The sequence below is a fragment of the Sphaeramia orbicularis genome, chromosome 3, assembly GCF_902148855.1.
Source record: "Sphaeramia orbicularis chromosome 3, fSphaOr1.1, whole genome shotgun sequence".
NCBI classification, from domain to species: domain Eukaryota; kingdom Metazoa; phylum Chordata; class Actinopteri; order Kurtiformes; family Apogonidae; genus Sphaeramia; species Sphaeramia orbicularis.
The window spans coordinates 16,754,981-16,767,687 of NC_043959.1; the positions used below are offsets into that span (position 1 = coordinate 16,754,981).

General features: G+C 35.7%; 1 protein-coding gene across 2 annotated transcripts in view; it reads left to right on the forward strand.

Moving 5' to 3' along the window:
* nadsyn1 (NAD synthetase 1) overlaps positions 1–8,372 on the forward strand; it is a 31,656-nt gene extending 23,284 nt beyond the window's left edge. For both annotated transcript variants that reach the window (XM_030162145.1, XM_030162154.1), the window contains 5 exons: positions 247–378; positions 2,674–2,743; positions 2,900–3,028; positions 6,341–6,517; positions 6,688–8,372. In XM_030162145.1, coding sequence (XP_030018005.1) covers positions 247–378; positions 2,674–2,743; positions 2,900–3,028; positions 6,341–6,517; positions 6,688–6,723 — 544 coding nt within the window. In that variant the 3' untranslated portion in view covers positions 6,724–8,372. The remainder of the gene's footprint in view (positions 1–246; positions 379–2,673; positions 2,744–2,899; positions 3,029–6,340; positions 6,518–6,687) is intronic.
* The last annotated feature ends 4,335 nt before the right edge of the window (positions 8,373–12,707 follow it).

Below are 12,707 nucleotides of genomic sequence, written 5' to 3' on the forward strand. Positions count from 1 at the left end.
GCTTAATTCAAGATTTTTTTTTTTCTCAATTCAAGATTTTTGTTTTGCTTAATTCAAGATTGTTTCTTTTTTTTTTTTTGCTTAATTCAATATTTTTTTTTGTTTAAATCAAGCCAAAAAAAATCTGCCAATGGAACAAGTGAACATTAACTTGGTCAGAATTGTTAAAATCAGATTTTCCAGATCTATTGTCTATAAATCAGTTTTTATATCTCACTGAAAAGTTTTTTTTATTTTTTCTCCCAGTCTGACTGGATACTTCACCAAATACGACTGTTCCAGCGCCGACATCAACCCAATAGGAGGCATCAGCAAAACGGACCTGAAGAGTTTTCTACTGTACTGTGTGGAACAGTTCCAACTCACTGCACTGAAAGGGTAAACATCTAATCTGATCTCATCTAATGTAATCTAATTTAATTTAATCTAAAATAATCTAATCTAATGTAATATAATCCAATGTAATGTAATCTGATCTAATCTAATCTAATGTAGTCTAATATAATCTAGTCTAATTCAATCTAATGTAATATGATCTAATCTGTCTTTCACTACTTATTTATATTCTTTATTTTCTTGCCTATTTTGTTCATTTTTCATTCACTTCGCTGCTTATTTTTTGCTGATATTTGTTTGTCCCTTTTTCCCTTTTTTTGTTCTCTTTTTTTTACCTACTTTTTTTTACCATTAATAACCACACTTTTTTTGTTCTATCTTAAATTATTTTTGTAGCAATCCTACAATTTTTTCCATTATTTTGTCAATTTCTATTATTATTATTGTGTTTTTTTTTTTTTTTTTTTTTGCTTAATTATGTCTACTTTTGTTCATTTCCTTGCCTATTTTGTTACATTTTTTGTTTTACATTTTGTCATTATTTTGTTCCTTTTTTCTTTGCACCACTTATTTATGTTTATTCTTCCTTTTCTTGCCTATTTTGTTGAATTTTGCTGCTTATTTTGTTGCTGGTGTTTGTTTGTCCATTTTGGTTCTTATTTTGTTCATTTTTTCTACCAACCTTTTTACCATTACCTACCTTTTTTTTTTTAAACATTTTTTTAAATTTTGTTTTTATCAAGTCTGTCTAACTCTCTATTTCATTATTTTGTTCTTTTTTTCATTGCACTACTTATTTATGTGTATTCTTCATTTTCTTTCCTATTTTGTTAAATTTTTATTTTTTTACATTTCCGTCAGTCTGTCTGTCTATCTGTTTATTTCTTTGTCTGTCAGTCAGACCGTGTCCTCTAGAAATACCTTCAAGAATTTAAGGCTCCAAGTAATAAATAAAGGGTCCTATATACACATGTAAATACATTTTTGATAAACCAGCACAACTGATGTGACATATTTGTAATAAATAATAATCCTTTAACCCTTAAAGGTTTACATCTATTTTTGTAGTGACTTTCTTTAGTGTTCTATTACTACTGATGACTTTATCCTCTCCATTTTTCAGTGAAAAACAAGTATTTTCCTGTATTTAATTCACTGATCATGTAGATGTTCGTAAAAGCTCAGAGTAAAGTTTAATGTTATTATATCAGAAATAGAGAAAACATAATAAACAGTTACTTTTTCAACTAAATATATCATTAACTGAACAGAAAAACATTGTCATTTGTCAAACTCTGTGAGTTTTACAGGTAAATTAATACAGAACAGAACATTTTAACATTGACAACAGAGCCTGTGAACATCAAAATGAGTCAGCTCTGATGATTTAAAAAAAACTGAAAAACTGTATTTTACCTGAATTACTTTAATGTAGTGACAGGATTAATGGTGTAAAAGTAATTTTAAATGGGTGCTTCTCTGAAACTGGGTTTATTTTAGTATCTGTCACTTTTCCATCTTTTTAAACCCAATAATAAAAGGTAAATGTAGACATATTTCCCCCCAAGATGGACCTAATGATGACCTCAGATAAATGCACAAAAATTATCCTCTTGCTTTGATCCATCCCATAATTAATGAATTTTTAATCAAATATTGGGTCTAAAAGTAAGACCCAAATATGGATATTAAATCTCCCTAGGTGTCAGTGCATTAGATGTGAAAACGTGTGTAAATGGTCTTCTACAGACTCTAAATAAAGACAGTGTGTTAAATGTGTCGATCCTAGTGGTTTTTCTAATCCACACATGTGGGTTTTTCATCAATCTTAGTCTCATTCTGGGTTTGGTGTGGAACTCATTGTGTCCACTGGTGTTACATGCAGAACCTGAACATTTAAACACATATGAATCACCAGTGATTTTTTTTTTTTTTTTTTTACAGTTGCCATTTTTGTCCAACACTCTGCCTTGAATAATTACTTCAATTCCCAAAATGCACCTGTGAGAGAATAAAGGGATATTAAAAAAAATAGCAGTGTGTAGTTTTCGTGTCCTTTTGACCGTGTTACATACAGATTTTTGTATGAAAAATAACGTAAAATAATATAAAAATGTGTTTTATCTCAAAAATAGTTTCTCTTTTATCTCAGTATTTATTTTAAAATGGACCCAAAGTGCTTCCAAACCTGTGTTATAACATTAGTCTACATCTGATTTCAATTTGTAGCCCCTCTGTCCTGTTTTTAGGACCAGTTTCAGAGAAGAACCCATATTTACATGTTATTTGTGTTAAACTCTAATGCTGTATCTGCTGTGGTTTGATTTTCCTTTGTAGCGTCCTGTCGGCTCCGCCCACCGCTGAACTGGAACCGCTGACAGACGGACAGGTGTCTCAGACTGATGAGGTAAGAAGACGCTGACAGTGGAAGTCAGTCTGTGTATATGAACAGACTGTAGATTCTGTCCCATCATTGCTGGGATCAGGACGTTTGCAGAGGACGTCGTCTCTGCTCTTGTGTCCGTCAGTGTTCGTCTGATCATCTCCGCTCCTCCCCCCTCAGGCCGACATGGGCATGACCTACTCGGAGCTGTCGGTGATTGGACGACTGAGGAAGATGTCCAAATGCGGTCCTTTCAGTATGTTCTGTAAACTCATCCACATGTGGAGGGACGCACTCTCACCTGCAGAGGTCAGTACAGTCCAGGAAAGAGTTAATGAAAGGGGACAGACATGAGGGTCCACCAGGACACTAAAGCACGGAGACATTATGAAGAAGATGACTGAGATACATGGAATATTCTGGAAAATGTAGCAAACCTAAAAGATGAAGACAGATTAAAAAACGAGCCAAACTGGAAGGAATAGTGTTTACCCCTGTAATTACTAAACACCACCTCCTTCTGAACTGGAAACCCACAACTACCTGGTTAATCCATTGTTTCCTGGAAGGGGTTTTGTCCTTTTTAAAAGCAGCAAAAATTAGAACAGAATAGACTTTATTTGCCATTTGCACAGAAACATCGCAGTATAGGTACATTGGAATTCTTGTGAGTTTCCCTGAGTCATGGAATCTAAAGAAAAAAAGTCATGAACAAAAACAGAAACAAAACATAAACAGCCAAAACATATAAAAACAGTAATTGGAAATAAAAACATAAATACACACTTGTAAAATAGAGTACTCACCAGGAAAAAAAATGTAAAAAAAATTATATATATATATATATATATATATATATATATATATATTTTAGATAGATAGATATAGATAAATTAAAAAAAGTGCGTTTCTTCATCTAGTGTAGACATCAATAAAAAATAGTAAATAGAAAAAAGAGCCAAAAAACCCCAACAATACTATGGTTTAAGATAAGTTTTATTGTCGTGTGTTCAGTGAATAAACAGGTTTCATCAGGTTCAGTGAAAGTCGTACTTTGCGTCCACACTGAACGAACAGGAGAATTTAAGATGAATAAAAATAGAAATAATAATTTAACGAGGAAGTTAAAACAAACAAAGCCAAGTGGTATTTAAGACTGGCATACTGCTTCTTCTTCAGCCAACTTTTTCACTTGTCATCAGATATGACCCATTTGGACGTTCAGAGGCTCCATAGTTACCATGGAAACACTGTCACCTTCTATAACATTGATTCACCAGTAAAACCCATGGAGTTGGATCAATACACACTGACTTTTATGGTCAGTTAATGATATATTCTACTGAAAAACTCACTTTTTCATATAAAAACCTTTGAATTTATGAACATCTACAAGATCAGTAGACCTGATTTTCACTGAAAAATGCAAAATGCAGAAGATAATATTAAACTAAATGGTGATAAATCAGTAGTTGAAGGTTAAATGTGGAGAAAACTGAATTTGAAAGTCACCACAGAAATAGTTCTGGGTTTTTAAGGGTTAAATTAGCAGTGACACTTAACTAAATGAATGTGTTTACATGTCTGTTTGTTCACAGTGTCTTTAAGGAGTGAGTTGGTGTCTTCTTCCTTGTATGGTTTCAAAGCTGTCATGTGACTTTACCTGTTCTTCTGTGATTATTGGTGTGACTCACCTGCTCGACTTGACTAACTCTGATCTTGTGACACATTATGATGTAAGAAACAGCCCAGAGGGAACGCAGACACAGTAAAGGGTTCATAAATGCATCAGCGTCTTTTAACAACTTTCAACATATGACAGCTTTATCACAGTCAGAATACTGTAGTTAACCCAGAGGAAATTATGGGATGTTACAGTCGATCCATTCAAGTAGAATAAAAAGTAGCAGGAAAGAAATTATCAATACAACAAAAAAGGAAAAAATCTATCTATCTATCTATCTATCTATCTATCTATCTATCTATCTATCTATCTATCTATCTATCTATCTATCTATCTATCTATCTATCTATCTATCTATCTATCTATCTATCTATCTATCTATCTATCTATCTATCTATCTATCTATCTATCTATCTAATACTTTTTCTCATTGGCTTTTAATCAATGAGTGAGATGGGGTTTTTGTTTTTTTTTATATTTCTTATGCTGCTTTTAGCATGTTTTAATTTGTCGTTTTTATGATGGTTGTATTTTGTTCGTAGCCTGCTTTGCACCCTGTGTTATCACTTTTTACTTATTTCCTCATTTTATGATTCGTGTACGGCACTTTGGCCAACTGTAAAGTTCTTAAAGTGCTTTATAAATAAAGTTGGTATGGTGTGTGTATATACATACATACATACATACATACGTATATATATATATATATATATATATATATATATATATATATATATATATATATATATATATATATATATATATATATATGTGTGTATATATATATACACACACACACAGGGTGGGGAAGCAAAATTTACAATATTTTGAGGCAGGGATTGAAAGACAGTATATGACCAACTAGTTTATTGAAAGTCATGAGAATTTATTTGCCACAAGAAAATGTACATAATAGAAAATGTTTTCATTTTATGTGTCCTCCTCCTTTCTCAATAACTGCCTTCACACGCTTCCTGAAACTTGCGCAAGTGTTCCTCAAATATTCGGGTGACAACTTCTCCCATTCTTCTTTAATAGTATCTTCCAGACTTTCTCGTAATAGTTTTGCTCATAGTCATTCTCTTCTTTACATTATAAACAGTCTTTATGGACACTCCAACTATTTTTGAAATCTCCTTTGGTGTGACGAGTGCATTCAGCAAATCACACACTCTTTGACGTTTGCTTTCCTGATTACTCATATGGGCAAAAGTTTCTGAAAAGGTATGGATAATAGTGTTAGGTATGATTATGACATCAGTATATGTTTGGTTTCAAAACAATTGACGTAGTGCCTGCTGAGAAAAAAAAACTAAATGTTCATTGTAAATTTTGCTTCCCCACCCTGTGTGTGTATATATGTGTGTGTGTGTGTGTATATGTGTGTGTGTATGTATGTATGTATATATGTATGTATGTAAATATATATACACACACACACACACACACGTATCATTAGCCTCTTAGCATAATTTCATTGTCATTTTTTGGGGGGGCAAATTGTGATATCTGCATAAAATGAATCAGCAGTATTAGGAGAGTAAAGTTAAGCAGAATATCACAGTTTGGACAAAAACATGACTTAGGTAATTATACTATGAGGCTAATGATGTACAGTAACATATGGCTCTGAATATATATAGAAAAACACCATTAGACAATTACAACAGCAATATTTATTACACAATATATTATAAATATGAGAATTAAAGAAATATGCACAAGTATTAAAAAAAATGTAGTTGTGGAATTATAAATATGTGGTTATAAAGTGGAATAAAACAGTGTTTAAACAGTGTTTGTCCAGGGACAGGACTGATTTCCTGTTTGTTTCAGTGGTTCCTTTGGGTGGACTGTGTCTTACACACATGTTCAATGTGTGTTTTACTGTAAACTCTGTGTAAATGTGAGTTGTGGATGTGACCCTTGACCTCCAGGTGGCCCAAAAGGTGAAACACTTCTTCAGGATGTACTCTGTGAACCGCCATAAGATGACCACGGTGACCCCGGCCTACCACGCCGAGAGCTACAGCCCCGACGACAACCGCTTTGACCTCCGACCTTTCCTCTACAACACACGCTGGACCTGGCAGTTCAGGTGCATCGACGACCAGGTAGGAAGGAAACACAGATGGACCGTTGAATGCACGGTCATGTGTCAACAGTTCAACTGAAAACCAAAGCAGAAGGATGTCGTATGAGCAGTGGATTTAGTGGATTTAGAAGTACCTATCTATCTATTTATATGAACTCAGTCCACATCCTTTCATTTGTTTTCCTACAGGTGACAAAGACGACAACCAACAACCTGAAGGAGTAAAACAATGATCCAGTGAACACTCAACAGATCCAATAAATCCAACAGACCCAACAGATCTAACGGATCCAACAGCCCCAACAGATCCAATAGATCCAACAGACCCAATAGATCCAACAGATCCACTAGATCCAACAGATCCAATAGATCCAACAGACCCAATAGATCCGACTGATCCAACAGACCCAATAGATCCAACAGGTCCAATAAATCCAACAGACTCAACAGATCTAACAGGTCCAATAGATCCAACAGATCTAACAGGTCCAGTAGATCCAACAGGTCCAATAGATCCAACAGACCCAGTAGATCCAACTGATCCAATAGATCCAACAATATCCAATAGATCCAACAGACCCAATAGATCCAACTGATCCAATAGATCCAACTGATCCAATAGATCCAACAATATCCAATAGATCCAACTGATCCAATAGATCCAACAGATCCAAAAGGTCCAGTGGATCCAACAGGTTCCTACTTGTGTCTCATACTTGTCTTTTTTTCAGATTAGAACATACTGTGGTAATAATTACATGTTCTTTCACTTGGTTTGTGTACTTTTCTTTTCATTCACTGAACCCATTTTTGTTCTTTTGTAAATGATGATACTGAACTCATGGGTTTAATTCAGATCCTACAGACCAGTTGAACCATAGGATGAATAAACATATGCATCAGTTTAAATCATTTAAACACTGGGATGGAGAATGCATCAGACTTTTATGGAAAACTACTGTAATATGAAAATATAAGCAGAGTTCTACAGTCAGAACCCCCAGTGAATTAAACATTAAAGGTAAAATGTAAAATAAAGATTAAAAGTAAAATGACATGAACTGTGTCTGTTTTACTGTTGGACTCATTTTTACTGCTGCATTCATGCATATGTTCCATTTTACTGCTGACCATGTGGCGTTCACTGTAACTAATTCATGTACTTTTGTCTAGTTTAGTCATATTCTATACGATTAGCATACTGTTAGCCTCCTAGCATGATAGCATTTATCACAGTAGAATTAACAGTCAATTTTTTGACCAAATAGTGACCTCTGTATAAATGAATCAGCAGTGTTATGAGAGTAAAGTTATGCAGATATCACAATTTGGACAAAAATATGACTGAGCTAATTATACTATGAGGCTAACGATGTGTTGTTTCTGTCAAAAGGAGCTTTTTATTCCTAAATTTCAGCTTTTCAGTCTGTTTTCAGCTTTATCACAAGTGAAGTTTCCAGTGAATGTACGTTTTTATTTGATTATTTCCATTAAAATGAGTCATTTTTTGACTCAACCCAGAGCTGGAAATTTATTATTAAATTATTTACTCGTACCACGAAGCACAAATGAGGTGCTTTTCATAAGGTAACAAGTAATATCATAAACTAATATTATATTTTCAATGAGCTAATTTTTCCTCCTACATCTGAGCTGATTATTGATCTGGTGTGGAGGTCAGTAAAAATGATCAATTCAAAGGAAAAGCTCAGATATAATCAAACAACTATTATTTATTGATAATGAGGTTTGGTTTCAATGGTTTATTTTTTGCGCTGAACAATATGAATGTAATGTTTGTCTACAGTGTATTTTAGATTTACTGCAGGAGCTGATCTGGAAATAAGATCAAATAAAAATACACAATGTTTCCAGAAGTCGTGTTTTATGTACGAACACGAAGAAAATGATCCAAACTATGAAGAATCAGACACAACAGTCCACCAGGGTTCATCATGTGTTAGTGTTACTGAAAAACTACAGGTTGGATTCATTTCATAGTTTATCTTTGAACAGTGTCTACAAAGTCTGTTCAGTTTGGACAACTTTTCATTTTAAAATTTTTGACAATTTTTTGTCAATATTCTAACTGTTCCTTTCCTTCTACTGGTCCATATGTTGATGGTTTAGAACATGTAAATGTTTACAGATATCAATGCAGTTCCGATTGATCACTAATAGAAGTGAGATATGGACTAATTTATTCATTTTGTTGATTGTTGTGTACATTTCGTGGATTTTTTTGTTCATTTTGTTGATTATTTTGTTCATTTTGTTGATTATTTTGTTCATTTTTTAAAATTGTTTTGTTCATTTTGTTGATTAATTTGCTCATTTTTATAAATATTCTAACTTCTTTTCCTTCTACTGGTTCATATGTTGATGGTTTAGAACATGTAAATGGATCCAGATATCAATATACTTCCTATTGATCACTGATAGAAGTCATATATGGACTTATTTTATTCATTTTGTGGATTATTTTGTTGATTATTTTGTTAATTTTTGTTCTCTTTTTCAATATTTTGTTCATTTTGTGGATTAATTTTTCATTTCAACAATCTTCTCCAAACCTACTGGTCAGATTCATTTCAATTTTTTTTTTTTTTTTTTTTTTTTTGTATCTTCCTTGGGACAATATCTACAACGTCTGTTCACAGTTTTGAGAAATTCAGATTTCTTAATTTTTTAAATTTACAAATTTGTCTTATGATTATTTTATATATTTTGTAGATTTTTTCTGTTCATTTTGTGGATTTTTTTTTGTTGATTTTCATCCATTTTGTTGATTAATTTGTTTATTTTTGTAAATATTCTAACTGTTCCTTTCCTTCTACTGGTCCATATGTTAATGGTTTAGAACATGTAAATGGTTCCAGATATCAGTCTAGTTCCTATTGATCACTGATAGAAGTCATACACTATATTACTAAAAGTATTTGCTCACCTGCCTTGACTCGCATATGAATTTCAGTGACATCCCATTCCTAGTCTGTGGGGTTCAATATGACGTGGGTCCACCCTTTGCAGCTATAACAGCTTCAACTCTTCTGGGAAGGCTGTCCACAAGGTTTAGGAGTGTGTTCATGGGAATTTTGGACCATTCTTCCAGAAGCACATTTGTGAGGTCACACACTGATGTTGGACAGAAGGCCTGGCTCTCAGTCTCCGCTCTAGTTCATCCCAAAGGTGTTCTATGGGGTTGAGGTCAGGACTGTGTGCAGGCCAGTCCAGTTCATCCACACCAGACTCTGTCATCCATGTCTTTATGGACCTTGCTTTGTGCACTGGTGCACAGTCATGTTGGAAGAGGAAGGGGCCAGCTCCAAACTGTTCCCACAAAGTTGGGAGCATGGAATTGTCCAAAATGTCTTGGTATGCTGAAGCATTCCCAGTTCCTTTCACTGGAACTAAGGGGCCAAGCCCAGCTCCTGAAAAACAACCCCACACCATAATCCCCCCTCCACCAAACTTTACACTTGGCACAATGCGGTCCGACAAGTATCGTTCTCCTGGCGACCGCCAAACCCAGACCTGTCCATCAGATTGCCAGATGGAGAAGCGCGATTGGTCACTCCAGAGAAGGCGCCTCCACTGCTCTACAGTCCAGTGGCGGCGTGCTTTACACCACTGCATCCACCGCTTTGCATTGCACTTGGTGATGTATGGCTTGGATGCAGCTGCTCGGCCATGGAAACCCATTCCATGAAGCTCTGTGCACTGTTCTGGAGCTAATCTGAAGGCCACATGAAGTTTGGAGGTCTGTAGCGACTGACTCTGCAGAAAGTTGGTGACCTCTTCGCACTATGCACCTCAGCATCCGCTGACCCCGCTCCATCAGTTTACGTGGCCTACCACTTCGTGGCTGAGTTGCTGTCGTTCCCAAACACTTCCACTTTCTTATAAAACAGCTGACAGCTGACTGTGGAATATGTAGGAGCCAGGAAATTTCACCACTGGATTTGCTGCGCAGGTGGCATCCTATCACAGTTCCACGCTGGAATTCACTGAGCTCCTGAGAGCGACCCATTCTGTCACAAATGTTTGTAAAAGCAGTCTGCATGCCTAGGTGTGTGATTTTATACACCTGTGGTCATGGAAGTGATTGGAACACCTGATTCTGATTATTTGGATGGGTGAGCCAATACTTTTGGCAATATAGTGTATATGGACTGTGATTGGATGAGTTCAGTTCTCCTCCAGTGAAAGTCCCACCCACTTCTATTGTTAGATTGATGTGCATCCAGACCACAGGACTGGAACATAGAACAGAACCTGACAACCTCACACATTCAACTGGTTCTGATCCACATAGAACAGACGCTGACGTACAGGGACACTGGAGACATCCTCTACCCTTCATACCCCTGGTGCTGCGTTCATACCCCCCCCCCGTTGTGTTTCCACTTCTGCTGTACATATTTGGTTCTTCACCTCTGCAGGCTGGTCCCTCCGTGTGCAGGAGGTGGAGTTTGTTTTTAGTGTTCATACCCCTGGTGCTGTCCAAGGTTCTAATAGTTTTGGATTTTTCATTATAGTTTAGGTTTATTTAGTTTTGACTTTTTTTCTCCAATTCAATTAGTTTTAATTCGTTTGTAGAGCAGGTTTGCTAGTTTTTATTAGTTTTCGTTTTTTCTAAATGCTTAGTTTTAGTTTAGTTACAGTATTAATTTTAGTTTTGTCGTATCTTTTCTCTTCTTCTCAGTAGTATTCAAATAAATCCCAGACAGGACTCTGCTGCTTTCTCCCAGCTTTAGTCTCCATGTTTCCAGGTAGAGTGGGGACCAGAAGATGACTGTAAACCACAAGTGACAGACCATGAAGTACCATATGGTGCTGCTAGCTAAAATTGCTAGAGCAAAATAAATTGCTTTCATATCAATTCGACATTGACAAAAATGAAAACGAAGGAATTTTATCCATAATTTTTTATAAGTTTTAGTTAGTTTTATAAGGACACAATACAGTTTATGTTTTCTTTTAATGACAGTTTTTATTTCAGTTAATGAAAATGTTTTTTCAATTCTAATTTTTGTCATTTCGTTCGTTTTCGTTAACAATAACCCTGCTTTGGAGGGAGGGGGGTTGTTCATGTTAAAATTTTTACTAAGTGCTGTGAGACATGTCAGATGTTTTCATTAACGATAACCTTGCTAGCAGGTTGAGTTACTGTTATAATAACCGATATCAATACAAACTGTTCCAACTGACATTTAGAGGAAAGAGGAAAGTTAATGAAACTATAAAAGTAAAGTTAACTTAATAAAGTCGGCCATGTTTAAGATAGATCACAATTGGATTTCAGACACTGAAATTTTTCTCTTTTTTTCATTTTTTTCTTTTAATTATAGTTTTTATTTATTTCAGCTAACGAAAATGTTTTTTCAATTCTAGTTTTTGTCATTTCGTTAGTTTTCGTTAACGATAACCTTGGTTCTGTCTCCACCCCTGCAGACTGTTCACACTTTATACTCCTCCTGTTGTGTTTACGCCTCTGCTGTTCATATTTGGTTCCTCACCTCTGCTGTTCATATTTGGTTCCTTACCTCTGCAGGCTGGTGCCTCCATGTGCAGGAGTTGTTCATATTTGGTTCCTCACCTCTGCTGTTCATATTTGGTTCCTCACCTCTGCTGTTCATATTTGGTTCCTCACCTCTGCAGGCTGGTGCCTCCATGTGCAGGAGGTGGAGTTGTTCATATTTGGTTCCTCACCTCTGCTGTTCATATTTGGTTCCTCACCTCTGTAGGCTGGTGCTTCCATGTGCAGGAGGTGGAGTTGTTCATATTTGGTTCCTCACCTCTGCTGTTCATATTTGGTTCTCCACCTCCACTGTTCCACTGTTCATATTTGGTTCCTCACCTCTGCTGTTCATATTTGGTTCTCTACCTCTGCTGTTCATATTTGGTTCCTCACCTCTGCTGTTCATATTTGGTTCCTCACCTCTGTAGGCTGGTGCTTCCATGTGCAGGAGGTGGAGTTGTTCATATTTGGTTCCTCACCTCTGCTGTTCATATTTGGTTCTCCACCTCCACTGTTCCACTGTTCATATTTGGTTCCTCACCTCTGCTGTTCATATTTGGTTCTCTACCTCTGCTGTTCATATTTGGTTCCTCACCTCTGCTGTTCATATTTGGTTCATCACCTCTGTAGGCTGGTGCCTCCTTGTGCAGGAGGTGGAGTTCATATTTGGTTCCTCACCTCTGCAGGC